The sequence below is a fragment of the Poecile atricapillus genome, chromosome 5 (genome assembly GCF_030490865.1).
Source record: "Poecile atricapillus isolate bPoeAtr1 chromosome 5, bPoeAtr1.hap1, whole genome shotgun sequence".
Taxonomy (NCBI): Eukaryota; Metazoa; Chordata; class Aves; order Passeriformes; family Paridae; genus Poecile; species Poecile atricapillus.
The window spans coordinates 25,141,124-25,160,271 of NC_081253.1; the positions used below are offsets into that span (position 1 = coordinate 25,141,124).

The 19,148-nt window shown below is 39.3% G+C and overlaps 1 protein-coding gene across 5 annotated transcripts in view; it reads left to right on the plus strand.

Annotated features, from left to right (window-relative positions):
• Positions 1-289: 289 nt before the first annotated feature.
• Positions 290-19,148, plus strand: part of PARD3B (par-3 family cell polarity regulator beta) — a 393,890-nt gene continuing 375,031 nt past the window's right edge. For 2 of the 5 annotated variants that reach the window (XM_058839501.1, XM_058839502.1), the window contains exon 1: positions 290-619. In XM_058839501.1, the coding sequence (XP_058695484.1) occupies positions 500-619 (120 nt within the window). In that variant the 5' untranslated portion in view covers positions 290-499. The remainder of the gene's footprint in view (positions 620-19,148) is intronic. The other 3 variants (XM_058839498.1, XM_058839500.1, XM_058839499.1) reach the window with 2 other exon arrangements.

The window sequence follows — 19,148 nt, forward strand, 5'->3', positions numbered from 1 at the left end:
GGCGCACAACTCTCCGCGGCCCGCAGAGCCCCGCGCTCCAGCGCAGCATTTCACGCCGGTGGCTGCCGGCGCAGACCGGGCTGGGTGCTGCGGCGTGGGTGCACGCTGGCCGGCCGCTCGGCTCCGCGCGGCGCTCGGGGGACACGCATCCTGCGGCCGCACGGGATGGGCGCCGCTGCCCGGGGCTCTTACCCGCGGCCCCTTTAAGCCCGGCCCGGCGCTCCATGCCCCGGGCGAGCGCCGCCGCCGCCCGCGGCCGCCCCGCCCGGCCCGGCCCGGCCCGCGCCTCCCGGAGCGCCGCGCGGGGCGGGGCGGGCACGGCGGAAGGAGAGGCCGCGGCCGGGCCTCGCTGCCGGCGCTGCCCGCGCTCTAAGGCGCAGCCCCGCGGGAGCACCTGCCGCCCGCCCCCGTGGGGCCGCCGAGCCGCACCTGCCGGCGCTGCCGGCCCGGGCCGGGCGCCGTTCGTGGGCGGGCAGGGCGGGCATGGCGGCGCGCTGAGATGAAAGTGACCGTGTGCTTCGGGAGGACCGGCATCGTGGTGCCCTGCAAGGACGGGCAGCTCCGCGTGCGGGACCTGACCCAGCAGGCGCTGCAGCGCTACCGCAAGGCCCAGGAGAAGGTGAGGGGCGGGCGGGCCGTGCGCGGAGCCGGCCCGGGGTGGGGGGCGGCGGGGGGAAGGCCCGGGGCTGGCGCGGGGCCGGCCGGGCTGCAGGGACGCGGAGGGACGGGTGGGCAGCCGGGCCCTGGGGCCACGGGCACACGGGCACGGCCCCCCTGCCCGAGTGAAGCTGGCAGGTACTTTGTGCGAGCAGCTGATGCCGGCGGGCGCGGAGCGTGTCCCGCTCAGCTGCACAGCCAGCATGGCTCTTACTGCTGTGCGCCTTGACTAACAAACTTGAAACAGACAGGAGCGCAACAATAAGTCAGTTTCATTCAAGCTTGTGTTTTCTGGCATCAGCTGCTCGGTGAGGTGCTATCTACATGGGAAGGTGATTTTCTTTACTTGAAAGGAGCTTTAAGTTTTTCTTTGGCTGTACCTAATTGAGCATAAAAATATCTTTTCTTTTTTTCTCCGAGAGGCAGGTGCTGAAGGCTAACGGGATACTGTTCAGTATTGATGAAAGGCCTAGTGTTGCAAATACTGCTTTGTGAAAGAGATTCCAGTTATGCGCCCTGAATTAAGGGCTTGCAGGATTGTTCATCTTCCTAAAACGTCTGGGTAAAAAGTCCAGCCAACATCTTATGGGCTCTGTTTTGTGACATGTGCTAATTAGTTGGGCCCAGTCAACTGTTTGATGTCCTGAATTCAAAACTGGAAGTAAATGCTTGTTCTTGCAGATTTAGTTTGAGGAAATACTTGCTACTGATATGTGAAATACATAATGAACAGCTTAGACTGCTCTACTAGAGATTGCTATGGTCTTCATGTTGGTCCTTCTGAGCAAGTGTCATGCTTCAACCTGCCTTAAGACACATAGAACTTGACAAATATTTTACATTAAAAGTCTTTTTTCCTAATGATGCTGTTTGTGTGTAATAACTAAAAAATGTTTATAGAATTCTTGCTGCTGTTAGAGTCAACACTCGGTGAGCTCTTTTGCACCGAGGTGTAGTTCAGAGTACTAAAATATGCCTTCAAGGGACGGGCTTTACCAGAAACAGAATTACTTTCAGCTGTGTTGAATTGAGAAATTTACAAATTGATTTCAGCTTTTGATTTGTGCTTGTGATGATATTGGAATTAGCCTTATGATGATGGCTTAAAGGTGGCCTACAAAGCCTTTGTGTAAGGATTTCAAATCCCTTTCCTCTTCTACTCTTTATTTACTTTTTTTCATTCCTTTAGAAAGGAGTAGAAGGGTGCCTGCCTTTCGAGGTGAAGCCCTGTCTGTTCTAGAAGACTCAATAAGCAATTATAGGATAGAAATTCCAACGGCGTGAGAAAGCTTCAGATAAATGCCAGACACTTAAGGTGTGCTACAGTTCTTAAGAATTTGTAACCAATTTGCTATGAAAGTAGTATCTAAAGAATTTTACTTTTTTTATGCCTTGTAATCATCTCCTTTGTTCTTGTATGCCCTTCAGTGTGAGGTCAAAGCCATCAGCCTTCTTTATAGGACAGCCAGAGGCCAGAGTCCATGTTTCTGACCTTGTAGTACATGTCTCTGACCTTATATTTCTTCCTTTGCAAATAAGCTGGTTGTTTTTGCTGTTGTTGGGGTTTTGTTTTGTTTTGTTTTTTTGGCTTATTTCATTACAAAAATGCTGAGTTCTTTATTCTGGGTCATAGCTGGACAAAGTGGGTACGGGCCAGTTTGTTCAAAAATTGCTGATTGCTGAGTAATGGAGCTTCAGAGCTAGAGTTTATACAAGGATGTGTGAAGAGGCAGAGTGGGGGAGCGACCTAAGGACTTGAAAAGCAGAATAGGTTCTCATTCAAGCTGCTAAAGAAAACTTTTATGCCTGGTGCATCCTCTCTCCCTCCCCCGTTCACTGGAAATGTAAACAGTTCTGTTGTAGTGCTTTGATTAGCTGGCTTCCAGTCTACAAGGTTTGCAGTGCAACTGGCCAAAAAGATAAATTTCTTCTTATCTTGACAAGCATCATTCAGCATTAGATTGCTTTCCTGGGGGAAAATTTGGGGTTGGTAAAATAGATCATACAGATGTCTCAATTAATTTTATTAGCTTTTGGAGTATTTTTTCTCTGATGTAACATGATGGATTGGGTGTGTTGCCACCTTCCTTCTCTTTGCTGTTTTTAAAATTAACTTTCTTTAAAAAAAGTAAAATTCTACCGGGAATGGGATTATCTCAAGATAATCAGCAGCTAAAATGTGCTGTGAGGTGTGCACATAAACAGGTTTGTGCTAAAGATAACTGAATATTTGTTTTTCTTTTGAAAATATCTAGAATGTTTGGAATACTTTGTGACAGAATGCTGCTCTCTCCATTGGCATGTTAAGTGTTCTTTTTGTAAGTTTTTTTTCAAGTGTTAAAACCTTTTAAAGGAGCCAAGTGGAAAATTTTATTGTTAAAGTGCCTGAAGTATTTGGAGAGGGAGGGAGAATTGATACAAGGAATATCTTTCGTCGTTGTAGAAGGGAAAATGAAAAAAGGTAGCTAGGATACAAACTTTAGGAACTTTTTATTAGTTATGGTACTGTCAAATATACACAAAAATATTTGAGAGGCTCTGCATTTTGGGAGTCCTCCTGGAAGTCTAGTTTTGCTTTTACACTACAGTCACTTGTCTGGCATAGGGGAAGATACAAGATTAGAGTATTAATTGATGTATATTGTGAAATACTTGAATACATGTATGCAAATAAATTTTTTTGAATTGGTTTAAACTACTTCACACTTCTTTATACTTGTGATGAGAGGAAAGTTGATGCAGTAAATTATTAAGTCTCTTGTTTCTGTGAGACTTTTGGTAGATAGCTGAGAACTTGGTGGGTAGTTGCTTATTGTAGCCTCCTGTGTTTCCTTAGCAAATTTGATTTGGTTTCTTGACTGGACTGTGTTGTCAAGATTTGGTCATGAAGGCTTATTTGCCTCAGTTAATGAAGTTGCTTTGTTAACTGAACCAAAACTTTGGGCCAATTTCAGTTGAGAAATCAGACAGTAATTATTTCTTGATGCTACTGAATTTAGTGGCTTTTAGAGATACTGCAGTAGTTCTGAATGGGCAGATCCTGTCTGATTCAATGGAGGATACAATAACTACCTGGTCTTAAGAACTTTGTATTACAGTATCAATTAAGAGATTTCTGTGGTCTAGGATTTTGTGATGTGGGTAGTCATAGAAGTTCAAGAAATTGTTGATCGGCTGCTTTGTGAGAATTGTAAATAATCCATAATTTCAGGGATGTCACTGCCGGCTCTGAAAGTGACTTGAGCAGAATGAAGTTTGCTGGAACTCTTGTAACTCAGGATCTGGTCTTGTTGCTGTTTAGCAATGTACATTAAGCTTCCTGCTGACAGGTAGATACAGTAGGATTAATGATTCCTTATCATCAGCCCAGTCCCTAACTTGATTTTTTTGGTGCCTTGGGGAGCAGTTGTGTGTCATCTGTTGCATTTAGGATTCTTTGCTTGAGTGAGAACAGATGTACTGCAAAAGAGTTGAGTTGCTGTGCCTGATACTGTGTTTGCTTCTCTGTAGCTGTTAAGACATAGCCTTGGATGCAGGACAAGGTACCTTGTTGAGTGTTTTCCGGTCAGTTTTTTTTTTTTCCTCCCTCAAGTGTATGAATGAGAGGAAAAAGAGGAGTTCTGGGTCAGCATGGAAGGGTTTCATGGGATTTGTGTGGTCCTGTTGAGAGCAATTCCTTAAAATGCACGTGGAACTAAATGCACTCAAGCTAGATGCACTGTTGTGCTCACATCTGTCCCACAGAACAGAAATGCTGTTCTCCCACATTTGAGGCAACAGCTGAATTACCAGCTTTGCAGTGGAGCCCTTGGCTCAGCTGGAGATCCTTGCTTGCTGTCTCAGAGGCCTTGAATGATGTTGGTACAGAAAGAGATTTCTGCCCAGGGAAATGAAACTAGCAAAGTGAAATCCACTGTGACTTTTCTTTAAACTGCAGTGAAACTTTTCTGAGGAAAATGTGTGAAGCATCTTGCTGCTCCAGATGTTCTTTATCTCTCTGGAGGAGCCAGAGATCGGCAAGTGGTGGTTATCATCTGTGTATTCATTTACTCATGTTTGCATACATTTGCATCCAGGCACTTACCTGGATGGCTTGATTGAAGTGACTACTTTGGCTGCCTGCAGTCGTGTTTGTGGGAGCCAGCTGAATGGGTGGGACATGGAAGTCATGCAACAAAATTAATAAGCGCTGCAATTTGTGGTTTAAAATTTAGGCGCAGTTAAATTCTGGAGTGGCTCACTCTCAACAGCCTTTGTGAGCCTCCTTTGGGAATGCGGGCGGAGAGAGTGAAATATTAGTTGCCTTGTTTTCCAGGAACTTGATCTCCACTTGTAACAGGCATTAGACAGTGTCTTCCCATTCATGAGAACATCCAGAGACCAGCAGATAATCCTGGAATGGTGATGTGAATTTTGACTGGCAGTCAGACTGAGCAGGAAGCAGTAAGATAGTAGGTTAATTCAAAAATGTTGTGGTTTTGATTAGAATGAGGAAAAAATGGGTGATTTGGGTTGTATCGATGAGTCTTCCCAAATTAGATGGATTTAAAGAGCTAGTACTTCAGGTTGATTGTTTATATAATTTTGTGAGTTCTACTAATAAAATACTTTCTCAGTTTCTTTCTGTTCCTGCTTGCTGACCACATGACAATTAGTGTTCTGGAATTAGGTATTGTTGTTGTAAATCAGCCAGCAAACAGAAGTAGAACTAAATGTTCTTGTAGTTTCTCTAAATATATTTGGGATAGGGAGAATTTTTTCTGACTCCAATGCTTACAAAAGATGTTTGCAAAACTGGAACTTTTTCAGAAGATATATGTGAAAAGTTTTGAAAGAAGTCCTTTCTATGACTTTTTTTTTTGTTGTTTTGGGCAAATTTTAAGTATTTAGTCCTTTTTAAATGCATAGTAATAGAGTTGTATTTGTGTGGCACTTTTGCACTTTTGTCTTGGACCTGGTCTCTAGGTTGGGTATTTTTCCCTATCCCCGTTAGTCTTAGTTTATTGTATTTTTTTGCTCTAATAGGGATGGGGTGAATCCATAATCTTTGTTTTACCAAAACAATTCTATCTTTAAGTACCTTTTTTTTTCCTAGAAACTATTTTAACTCTTAATTCCCATATTTTTCTTAGTTTGCTTAATCAGCTACGCTATGTTAATGAGCTTATACATTGTTTTGGTAACTGATATATTTCAGTGAACAGCTTGATTATCATTTCTGTGTTCAGCCTTTAGAGTTGTCACTCTGATACTGTACTAAAAAATGAGACTATAACTTGATACACTGCTTTCTCATTACTATTGTATGAGTTTGAGTAACTGACTCATATATAGGAATACAGGCTATGTGAGTAGAGAAAGTAAAGAAAGTGGAAGGAGACAGGTTATTTCAGAAATTCTTGACTTAAAAACCCTAGTGGTGATATTTCTTTGAGACTGGGAACATCTTTCAAGTAGCAAAATTTTGGGCCCCTTTAAGAATTTTCTGGATCACTTTTACAGTGACCAGAAAAATTGAGAGTTAAAAAGTGCCTGTGTTTTAATCACTTTTGTGTAAAACGTCTGCTGCTGTGTCACATCATAGCCACTAGTGCTGAGGTAATTAGATTTTTGGTCAATTTTCAAACTCCTTTTCCTCTTTACCCACAGGTGTTTATAATCTCTACAGAAAAACTGCTGTTGAATTTAGAATTATCATAGAAAATGTCTTCTAGGACACTATGTACTTATGTAACATGGAAAAAAAAAATTATCCCCTTTTTCCCTTCTAAGGAGTTGACTGTTGCCAGTAACGAGCTTTTGGCTGAATACTGAGTTACCTGATGCTAGCATCTCTCAGGGGAGCTCAGTTGAAGGATAGAGCTGGATAGAAGTGGTAGAAAGTCAATAGGCAAAATGAGAGTAACCTGTCCTGAAAATACTGCAGGTCAGACTTGAGTGTATGTGATAATACCGAGGGTTCATTTTTTTTCTCCCAGATCGTATTTATCAAGTTCCAAGTACTATTCAGCTGTTATTAATAGAGATACAGCAAAGATTTCTGTACTAACTGAATGTTAAGTTAGTCATAGGAGGGAACCATTAAAGAGCAGTACAGAGTTCTAAGTAGTGACTGCTTGCTGTTGCTCTTTGCCAAGTTGAAGATGAACTCTGAGTAGACTTGTAGGAATTTGTGAAGAAGGAATTCCAACCTCAAATGGTATTTCTGGCATGGGATGGAACTGGGAGGTGCTTTTGTTTGCTGAATAAAATGCAGGTTTTTTTTGCTTAAGTGTCAGAAAATGGAAGGTTGTGTTCTACTGATATTTTCTGAAAAACATAATGTTTTTAATTTAACAGATACAGTTATTTGGGCATAATGTTTTATGTTGTGTGACTTAACTCTCCTCCTTACTCATAGGTCAGTTGAATTGCAACATACTGTGCCGTCTGGCATCCTGCTACTGAAGCAGCAGATTTCCTCCCCTTTGAGCAGAACATTCTTTAGGCTTTCCTAATGATTTGAATGTCAGAACTGCAGCTTTCCTAGGCATGATGACCTATTGCTTCATTATTGTAAACTCCCTCTAACCCCCTATAAACATGCCTGTGTTTCATGCTTAATGAATATGATAACACTGAAGTCTTGAGCAATTAGTATCATTGAAAACAGATTCTGCTTTGTATTTTTCTGTTCCATTCTTGAATCTTGTGCATAAGGATATACCCATTTTATGTCAGGGAACTGACTGAGCAGAAATGACAGGCTCATGTGAATGGCTTATTGATAGAAATTGTCTTGTAAATTCCACTGAGCTAGACAGTGCCCTGAGTACATTGTTAAACTGAGAAAGGTGCTTCATATGAGAAATTTAGAAAATCACCATGTTACAAGAACTTTTGGGAAAAAAGCCTCTGAAATATTTGTGTAATATTGTCATTAATAAAAGCATTTTTTTTGTTTCCCTCAGGTTATATGTTGCTCTGGTAGTTTTGTAAGCCTTCTTATCAGTAATTTATTACTTCCATAGGATTACTTCAATAACTTATTTGTAAAGGAAACTTAGTGTTATAACAAATGACTGTTTGCACTGGATAGGACTTTTTTGGACTGTTTTCCTCACTGTAAAGAGAAAGTATGTAGACTTGATTTTGTAAATGTTTGGGGTTTTTTTCCTCTTTATGCCTAATGATTGTGCTAGAGACATCTCCATTAAGGGAACTGTTGTAGTATTTTAATGTAATCACAATGTCTCTTCCTTTCCAGTGTAAACCTGTGATTGTTATGTCACCACTAAGTACATCTATTCAGAACTGATGACTTGGCTTTTTTGTGGCAGGTGTCACAGCACTGCTCCGGTGCTTGACTTGCTCTTGAGAATGCTCCTGAGTTGGGAGGTTCCAGACAAGTTGCTCATTGGTTTCACGAGAATGCACTGGCAGCATTTGTTGCCACAGAGACTTACCTCAGTATTTTTCTTTATTGGCTGTTATGTGTATGGAAAGTAAAACTACAGAATGCTTGAATGAACATGTTTCTTATAGCCTAAAACAGGGATACCGTTGGACTGAAGGGTAGATAGGGAGAAAGATGGGTGATTGTACTCGTACAGAGACTGATAGTTGGAGTCACAGTCAGTCTGATGAGGAGAAGCTAACAGCTGGCACTGGACTCTCTCTTTTTCCTGGCTAGGGATTTGACCTCAAAGATGAGGCTTCATCAAGCCAAATGATTTTGCAGTACAGCTTGTCTGATAGACTGGTTTTCATATTAATAATAAAATATTATCTATTGGTGAATCATAACACACACCCTCCCTATCATTTTCCTTTACAAAGTTGCAGTACTATCTCAATCAGTGGAAGAAAATTGAATGTTTAAAGGAGAATTACATGCAATCCCAAGAACAGAGACCTGCATTCCTTGAAAATTGTGTGGCTTTATTTTTTCACTTTGACGAATCAGTTTCTCTACTCGTATCTCTTTCCTAGAACCTTAAAAGACATTCACATTTTTGTAAAAGATACCATCTTATTCTCATCAATCCATCAACAGCTGAGTTCGTCTTTATTGGCAAACCTAAACATCTAAATTATAGATTTTCTGAGAGGAGACAAAAAAACCTTTATATAATCATCTCCTGTTTCTTTTGAGTGTCCATGTACAGTTCAAGTAAGAGTAGTTCCAGCTCAAAAGAAGTTAGAATCCAGCAGGTCTATGTTTGGACCTTCAAAGGAGAAACAAGTCATAAATCCCTGTGGGTTAATCCTATGTAGATGGTGTGTTTGTTATATACATATCCCATGTATATGGTGTATTTGTTCTGTATCCAAACCCTGGAACACCCATTTGTAGACCTTTTTACAATTAAGGGTTATTTCTTGTAATTTGAGCATGGCTTTAGGCCTTCTCATTACCCGTGAGAGGTACTGGTAAAATAGCTAAGTGTTTTTGACACTCCTCTGAAAGCTGCCATGACAAGGTTCTGTCTGTCCAGTAGTACATGGGTGGTCTGCCTGATCTTCAGGTGATGATCTGCTACAGGATGGGCTGGTTGAAAAGGTGCTTGTACCTGCTCTGTAGCTTGTTCTCTTGACTGGTGTGCCAGGGGGACAGGCAGACTTCAGTGTGTCTTTATAAATGTTATAAATGTTGATGATGTCCATAATAAAGTAGCTCCCTGTTTATGTTTCTCCTCCAACTATAAGTTTTGAGGCCATGTACTCTTTCCTAGCCTTTGTTTATATTTTTGTTAGTCTTGCAATGTTGGGTGTCATTAATGGTGGTAAGACCAGAATTTCATGGTGAAGATTTGGGATAATTGCATCATTTTGCCATGTTTTAAGGAGTTTTACTATGGCTGAATGTAGGCACCATTCAGTTCATTTCCTGTAGGTCAGGCATTTTTTTGTTGAATGCAGTTTGCCTGCTGTGACCTTTGCCCAAAATGATGATGATAATTTTTTTTTTAAATCCTCTGTGATACTCATTTGGTAGGTACCATTTTTAGTGTTAGAAAGCTTTCCACTAACATTCTCTGTTTGCCAATTCTTATTTCTGAGCACAAGCCAGAAGTGAAACAGACTACAAATTTAAAGCTCTAAAGACTTTGCTCTTATTGGAAATGTAGGCTGCAGGCTGCTTTGGATACAGACCTTTTGTAAGTGATGAGTTTCATGAGCAAAGACGATAGAAAGTGACCTGGAACTCTGCCTAGCTAACTTCTTCCTCCAGAGCTTGTCAGAATTCCATGTGCTACTCCTGCCTGCTGGTCAGTTGCAGAACACCCTTCCTATGGATTCCTGCTTGAGCAGCTATTAAAATGCTCTCTTTTCTATAAGGATTTCTTCAGTATTTCAGTAAGGTTTTTGATGGAGAAGTTTCATCTCAGAATTTTTTTTGATCAGTCCTAGATGTTAAACACCACAAGGGCAGGTGAGAAATACAATGGTGCACAAGTAGGGTAAGCAATAGGGAAAGCTCCTTGTGACAATGTGTCTGTAGCTCTTCTAGAAATAGAAGGAATTCAGAGGTTCTGAAAATCTGACCAAGGCAATGTTGCTTTTTGCAGAAGTTTAAGTCTAGAATGGCTCATTGTACCCTTTCTCTTTTACCAGTTGTGCAATGAAAACTGTGCCTCACTCTGTCCTGGGCAAAACCAAGTAACTTCCTCTAACTTGTGTCATACTTAATCATCAGTAAATTGGGTGATGGTGCTGCATCTCACCTGTACATTTTTTTAAACTGAAGCAGCTTCTGCTTTTGAAATAAATAGTCCCAAACTCTTCCATTCCTTGCTTAAGTTATTTTTCTAAAAAGTTTTATGTGGGTTGGTGTCACTGTAGACAGGTTAGTCTACATGAAAGCCTGTATGGAAACCAGAAGTCATACAGGATTTTTTGTTTTGCTGAGTAAAGATTCCAGAGGACTTGCTTTTAGAAAAAAAAAGTGCAGTATTTGTTAAGATTTCAGAGGAAAAAAATGAGGCAAATATAATATACATCAATCAAATGTTTATATATTTTGAGCTTATGAATGCTGTTTGCCTCCAAATCACGTCCCTTCTACTCAGACTGAGTTAAAAAGTTATTTGCTGTAACAATGATTTTTGTTAAGGTATAATGATTTTTTTTTTTGAAAAATGAAATAATTGACTGCAGTAGGGAGTTGTCAGCAGTCTGTTAGATTCTTTTTACAAGGTAGTTTATTTCATACTGTGTATGAGTTAATTTGTGGAAATATCTGGTCTGTTCTAGTGTGTAAAAAATGTAGCATACTTCACTTTGACTTTGAAAATTGTATTTTCTTTAGGTTATTCATTCTACTGAGATTTCTATAGAAATTCTGTATTTTTCTCTAGGTTACCCCCTCAGTCTTCCCCATTCTATAGAATAGGTTACAACAGTGTACTAATATATAAAATTTGTTTAATTTGCATATTTTTCAAAAGCCTGTTTCTCACTGTTGCTTTTTTTAACACATTTGTATTTTTTTAGTAATGTTGGAAATTTGACTGTCCTCTTCTGTTGTTGTTACGCCTCTCAACCTGTTCCTTGTCTGCTCAAAGAATAGAACATTGGAGAAGTGATTACTTTGTTCAGTTCAATTTTCCCATATCTTGTGTAGGGTGGAAAGATTTGCTGAAATTTTTAAGGACTGATGGCAGTTAGCATGCTCAGCCCCGACAGAATTAGGCTTATTTGAAAAACCAAGCTGCTTCCAATTCACAGTTAATTTTCCCCTGCTGGCTGTAATAAATGTATCCTGAACAAATGTTTCAGGAGTTCCTGGCATTATAAGCTACAAAAAGAAAACCCCCTGAAGAGCTGGAAACCTGAAATAGTTGTTTTGGGTGACAGAAAGGAGAAGGTTTATTGACATTTCAACACTGTGCACAAAGACCAGCATTTCCCTAGTAGTAGTCATGATGTGTTGTTTAGACTGTAATAAAAAGGAAGATGTACTTTTTTCCACAAAAAAAATGCATGTGTGTGTGAAAAAAATAATTTAACATTGGTGTCTGTCAATGATAAATTATGACTCTTTGTCATAATAACTCTTGCCTCCTGTGTGAGGCAAGAAGATCTGCACGTAAAAATCCAGAGAAGTCTGTTGTATTAGTGTTTCAGGAGCAGTGATTTGGATAGCTCTCATTTAGCTGCTGGCTGATGGGAGGTACTAACTTTGCCTAAAAAGCCCCCATGGAAACCAGTTCACTGACTTAGTGAAGAACAAAATTAAGAATTAAATTTTGCTCTAAAAACTCATCAAATCTCATAAATGCTTAGAAGAACACTCATGACCTGTGCTTTTTAAATATATTATTTCTAAGGGTATTTTCTTCCTTGTGATTGTTGTTGTATTCAAGTCACTTTTTCAAACTGTCAACAGAACAGAATTGCTCTAAATACTTCTTTTCACATACTTCCGCTTGGAGTAAAATGGATCAGAGTATGCCAGTGCTGGTCCCTTAATCCCTGAGCCTGGAAAATGTTGGTTTAGGTAGTTTTCCATTGGAATGGAATTTTTTGTGCTGTGGGGGAGTAATTGCTGCAAATGAGAATGTGAGAGGACTAGATTGTTTGTGTTTGTACATTCAGGGTGCTTTTTTCTTACTAGGTCCTTCATGTATTATTAAAAATGTAATGCTAAAGCTGGACTGCATTCTCCTCTGGTTGTCCCAGGTCTCTGGTAGCTGTGCTTGCAGTGTGATTTTTTTGTTGTTGTTGTTTATTTTGCTGCAACAGTATTCACTACCATTTAACTCTGAATAGTGCCTGAATACATACTTTGGTTGTTTTTATTTATGTATCAGGAATTTTGCATCATATTTTTTCTTGTCTGGCATAACAAAATGATATATTAATTGCTGTCATTATTTTATTAAATAAGCCATATTCAAATACACTAGGAAAACATTAGATTATTTTTTTTTTTGGTAGCTTCCTATTTTCCAAATATAAAGTACATCTGGCAGTATGCACACATTGTTTGTCCTGGTATAACACAACTGTCTTTGAATGCAGTGAAAGTGGAGGAGTCTGGCTTATTGTTCATAGTGCAGTTCGTTAATGGCTGTAGATAGGAAATGAGCATCTCACTAAATGGAAGTCTTGGTCAACCTCTGACTCTTGCCTTAAGGCTTTGAGAATAGACAATATGAAAAAAAAACACATCTTATTTCCAGATGGCTGAATGCTTGATGTGTCTTTATGTTTAGCTGTCATTCAAATGTGAATGCTGTGGTGATTATGTCTTCCATTTTTCTGGTTTGAAATGATCCCTTTTATGCATTGTGTATTTAGAGATTAACTATTTGGCTTATCATTATGAAAAACCCCAACTTGATCATTTAGCAAAATCTAGGATGCTGGTGTTCATAAGCAGGATTGATAGTGCAGGTCTTAGTTCCACATACCATGGTGCAGACCAAAGTAGTTTTGAAATGGATTGTAGTGGACTGCTAATGTTCTGCAAAATGTTGTTTCAGTTTTGAAACATCTTGTTTATGATAAATTTCATGCTAGTGGTTTTTGTCAGTGAAATAATACTTTACTGCAATCTGGGAAGAAAGTTTGATGAAGGAGGCTTTGTGGGATGGAGTTTCTTTTAACTGGGAAGAAAAAAGCTAGGTTTTACTTTTAAATGGTGAGTTTGAATCATGTATTTTTGTGATGGTTGAGTTAATATTGAAAGGTACAAGCTCCAGTTCAATGATCAAACTGTTAAATACTGTTGTAAGCTGAAGCACACTTAATGAATTTTCAGGCTGTTTTTCTTGGGGGTCTTCTGTGTGCTTTTGTTTTTGAGCCTAATGTCATAGCGTAAGAGATACCTTTAATAATGCAGCCAAAGCTGTTGCAGGTTCTGTAGGAGTCCAAATCACTTTCTTTGTGACCATTAGACCAGTAAATTCTGATGTTATAATTTTTTTTCTATTAACTGACAATGGCAGTGTCCTTTGTTAGTAACCATTTAAAGAAGAAAAAGAACTGGTTTCCTTTTCAGGCACTGCATATAGTGATAAAATTTAGTGGAAGTAGATCCAATTACTTGGGTGAAAAGCCTTCAGCAACTTGTCAAGGACCGGCTCTCTGCTTGTTTTTGTGTGTGAGAGTTGGGAACCAGATCTGATCGTCGTTTGCTGAGAAGGGAACTGTTATTCTGTAAGTCCTATTGACAGTGCATTGTGCTAAAATGTTCCTGTAACACGGTTAGGGTCGAGGGTTCTTGTGAATAATGGCTGTGTTATGTCCACTTAGCTGTAGGTATTTTCAGTAAATCTTTGTTTAATTTTCTTTCTTATTTTTGTTGGTGATTAAGCATGATATAATATGTGGAGCTAATGTGTGTGGGTACAGCTCTGGAGCCCAAAAAGAATAAATGAGGTAGCTGATGGAAAAGTAAATTGGACTCATTTGTATCAGTGATGGATGGCATCAAGCTGCAAATTAAAATGAAGGTTGTAATGGCATCTCAGAACTGATGGAAAATATAGGCAAATACAGCATTTAAACAAGTTTGTTTATCAGCTGCTTTCATATTTACTTTATTATGGGTTGTACTGGTGGGATGAAAGTTGTGTAAGGAGGGTTTTTTTTCCATGTGGCCCCCTTTCAACCTGTGGGTTGGAGAAAGTTGCTACCAAACAGTAACGGCAATGTGTGCCTCAGGTGTCATTTTTCACGTTTGGGCTAAATGTTGTACTTGACTTACTTAGACCTACCTGTCTGTTAGTTGTTTTGCAGTGACTTTGATGCTACCTTCTTTTTCCCTCTGAAATCTGTGAAGACGTTTCTTCCCAACTCTTTTGTGATTCTGTTTTTCTGAAGACACTTGGAATAGCAGAAGAAAGGAGCCCTTTGGGATAAAAGCAGGGCCAACCAGTATGCACATTAGTAGTATTAAATTTCAATGAAAAAGTGGATAATATCAGTCTCTTCACTGTTTTTATTTGGCCAAAATTCACTTCACGTGTTGAGGTTAGACATCAAGTTTTGATGATGTATTAATTCTGGCATGTTCTCTGTTTCAGTCAGGTGAAGGTGGAAATTGTTCTCAGGAGCCTTGTGTGGGTTTAATCCAGTTCCATCACTTGGCTTTGGCAATGTGTTTAAAGGTAGAGGTTGTTTCAGCTGTTCACTGGGCATATATGCTGTATCTTGGAAGTCAAATACTAAACTTACCCACATTGTACTGTGATGATATAAATTTTTATTAATATAGCACAAAATATTGCAGGTTATAGAATAATCCTCACAGTGTAATGTTAAGCTGCTAAATATTTGTATTTCTTTTTAAACTTCCTGATTATTTTCTTTTAAACAATAGCCAGAAGCAGTGAAGCTGACTAGGCTTTATGGAATTAGGTCGTGCTTTACTGTTAGTTGTGCCTTCAAAATATTATTGACCCAGTTGTTTTTTCCTCCTGAGAAGTAAAGGGAGGAGAGAAACTGGTTAATTTTGTATTTCACATGAGAATAAAATAGGTTACAGCATCATCTAGTAAACCTTGCTCCAACACCTGTATGGGTAAAACCCTTTGTTTCCCTCCCAGCAGAGCCAATTTTGAGTCTATTGCTTTCCACCACCACCATATTACTTTCCACTTTTTCTTTTTTTTTTTCTTTTTGTTTTCATTTGTAATGAACTTACTTCTGCCTCAGAGGGACTCTTCTTACATCTTCAAATGCTTCTAATGCTTTGGTTATTTAAAACTACCCTGGCTGTCTCAGCATCTTTATAGCACTGGGTCTGTGATTGTCCCTTATGGCTTGATTTTGGAGCACGGTCACTGAATGTACTGTGAAAGGTCATGTATTTTCTCTGAGTGAGGAAAGAGACCCCAGGTCTCTAACTCCTCTCTAAGGGAACCAATGAGCTGTGCCTGCTAGGAGGTGTTCATAGAGCATGGAGAGAGTTCATTAAGGTTGTTACAGGCAGTGGGACCAGTGAGAATTGGTGGCATTTCTGAAATTCACCAGTTTGGATGTGTGAGAAGGGAATGGTGGTCTGAGCTCTGACTGGCTCTGACTCCTACTGACACTACAAATCTGACAGTCTTTGGCAAAATTCCCAATCTTGGGTTGGTGATTGACTCATGCAGGAAATAGGGTGGTACTGCAGCAGAAAAGTCTTGCTGTTCTCTAAGGCATTCCAAAAAAAATCTGATGGCTTTCTATGAGGAATTAAGGAAATGCTTCTATAGTTTAGTATGATTTTTTTTTTCCTCACTTGTGCTTTGTCTAAAGCTCAGTTTGTGTTAAAGTTTGACAGGATTCCAGCATGTTTGGTCTGCATTGTCTTACAGGCATTTGTATTCAGTTTTGTTTAGAGTCTTGTGTTACTCAATCACATCTTTGAAGCTCCCAGCTGCTTCTGATAAGCAGTCCTGTGTCAGCTGCAAATGCATTAATCACTTTATCAAAGAAAGGCCCAACAGTTGTAAATAAAACAATCTTAGATGGTTTCTAGATGCAGGGCTGATGTGCTGGCTGCCCTTGGAGATGTGAACCATTTATCATGTTTTGTTGAAGATCTGGTATCCTTCAGTGCTGAGTTTGTTACAAACTTGAGTTGTGTTAATTTGCAGCCAGCCTCTTTTTTATCTGTAGCTATACTGAATGATTTGAATTTAAGGTATCCTCAGTTTTTATTGGCAAAATAACAGCATTGTTCACTCACTTAACCTGGACTTTACTTTTGAAGTACACTACTCTAATACATGCATTTCTTACTTTCTTAAGTTTTTTTCCTTCTCATTTCTATGTGAAAAATATATGACAGTTTGAAGGAGTGGCTTTATACTACTATGGGGAGTCTGCCCACTTAATTTTGGATTTTAAGAAATCATAGCTGTGGTCCTTAGCCCCCGCAGTGTCACCTTTAGGAAATCAAACAAAAAGCCATTAAATGCAAATTAATTACTTGCCAGCTGCCTGGAGCTGGTTAGCAGTTTGCTTATTAGCATAACAATACAACTCTGAATATTGCAGATAATATTTGACATGGAGGACTTGGGATATGAAAGGTAAGCTTTAAAATCTTGCAGGTTTATTTAGAGATGTTTTGTTCTGGAACTTTTGTGTTAATTTGCACAAGGTTGGGTCTTCTGTGTTTCCACATTGTTGAAGCAGTCTAATGTTATGGACTTGAAAAGCTAAAGGGTATTCTTAGTTTATAACTGAAGATCAGTTTACACTTACATTCTTACATTTGTGTAGTTATCTTGGATTCAGTGCCTGCCATACAGTGTGCTCCAGCTTTAACTGAGGCTTTGAGGGGGAGATTTTGGCTGGGTGTTACAAGTGCAGTGTGTAGACCTGTGTCTAAATGTGTATCTCCAGCTTTCTTTGTAAAACTGAAACATGCATACTTGGTCTTCACTGCAATAGTCTTCTTAAATGTTGCACTATAATGTAAAGGTGGGCTGTGTGGTCATCTCCTGAGGTACTCTCTGTATTTTATTTTATTCAGGTAATATTCAGGCAGCTATATTCAGAGAGTGTTTTTTCATTCAGATTCAGTATAAAATCAGAATGCTCTTATTTTTGCAGGGTTCCAGGGCTCCAAATCAAGTAAAAGTTGGAGTGTTAGTTGAAATAATCTGGGTCATTTTAGGTTTATATATCTGTGCTCTGACAAATAGAGAGTTCCATGATAGGGAGATAGAAGCAGCTTTTTCTGTTTTCCTCCTCAGACTGAATATGGGAGATAGGTATTTTTTTCCCTCTGCATATTCAAACCGTCTCTTCTTTCTCCTTTCTGAAGTACCTTCCTTGCCTTGTGAAAAATGAAGACTTTATTATTAGTATATAGTCCTGGTAATTTCTTAAAACATAATTATTTAAAGATAGCTGAAGGACAAGGAATCTTCTAGTCCCTCTTTGCCAGCACTGTCCCTTGAGAGCCAGAAGTGACTTGCTGTCCATCCTTCTGCTGTGACCTACAGTATGCAAGTGTTGAGTGGCTCAAGTGGAAGAGTCCTATTCACTGTGCTCCCCTTGGTTTATAGCCTATGTGAAGAACTTTCACTGTCTTACTGTGGTTTGTCTACCAGGATCTTAGGTCAGGATCTTTATCTTCAAATGTGAACTGGGACTTTTTTAACAGTTGAAACTGTGTGTATAACCTGTGTGCTGAGTTCCTTGTAGCCCACATCTTCACTGTGAGAGCTCTCTGATGTCTAAGCCCATCTTGCTGTAATGAGGTGGCTCTTACAACCAGTCACTGTTTGAGTGTCTGTCTTCCCAAGTAAAACAGAATGTGTTAACTGTACATGAAAGTTAATCAGAGAGGGGAAAAAAGTGCAAGAAAGTTTCATACCTCCAAAATGAAGTTTGGTATATGGTGGAGTGCAGGGAACAGGTGAAGACAGAAAGCAGTGATCATCAGTCCTTGCTGTTGTGTTCTGATTACTAGTCATGGAAATACTGGGTCCTGTTAATTTCTCAGAGCATAATTATTTGAAGACGGCTAAAGGTCAAGAAATATTCTAGGTCCCTCTGGTGACTAGGGATTGATTAATGGTATTTTGGACCATTTAGCATGTCAAAGATAAAGCTGATGGTGGACTGTATTTGTGCTGTGTTAGGCCTCATTCCAAAGACTAAAAAGAAGCTCTGCTTTTTGGTTGTTCATTGTGCCTGGGAAAAGCAAGAGAAGATTTTTTTCTGCTTTTTTTGGGATAGTTAACAGATTGTTTCAGTCACAAATCTGTGGTAGTCCAGTGTCTATTTTATGCCCTTGCTGTCCTTAAGGGCCATCAAGGCAGTGTGACCAGACTGTACAAAAACTGCAAATGTACTGAGATAAACCCAACCGTTCTGACAAAGATGAATGTTTCTCTATTGACCTGATCTGATTAGTTCCTCTTTTGGCATCTGGTATTTAGCACCTTCAAAGACAGAAACTTTTAAAATTAAATATTTTAAGTGTTCTTATGTAAATTACTGTTCTTTCAGAACTCCTTTTTTACTTTATACCTTTTGGCTATATCACATCTAATCATGATTTGAAAAAAGAAGTGCTTGAGGGAAGAATACGTTTTCCACAACTAGTATTGAGAGATAAAATGAATGAATCTGGACAAAAATTTAGTATGTGTGAAAATACATAGAATGAGATTTATTTTTTAAAATAGCTTGTTTACAGGGAATAGTTTCCTCTACTACAGTTTGAAAAGAGATCCTTCTAAAGAGTAGGAGAAATTGTGTTGGTTTGAAGAAAATAATATTTAATTCACCTTATATTTGAATATTTAATCTATTCTTTTTAAGAGGAGAGAAATTTCTTATGTGTTATTTTACCGTGTGAAGAAAACTTCCTAACTTATCTAAAAAAAAATCAAAATGTGTGCTTTAGTCAGAAGCAAAGCATCATGGGTATAACAACTTAGACTGGTGTTACTTCTTGTGATCATGTTTTGGCATGAGGTTTGAAAGCTTGTTAGACCTGCTAAATTTATTGTGAAAAGCGAAGAGCTTTGTCTTCCATGTACTCACAACTTTCC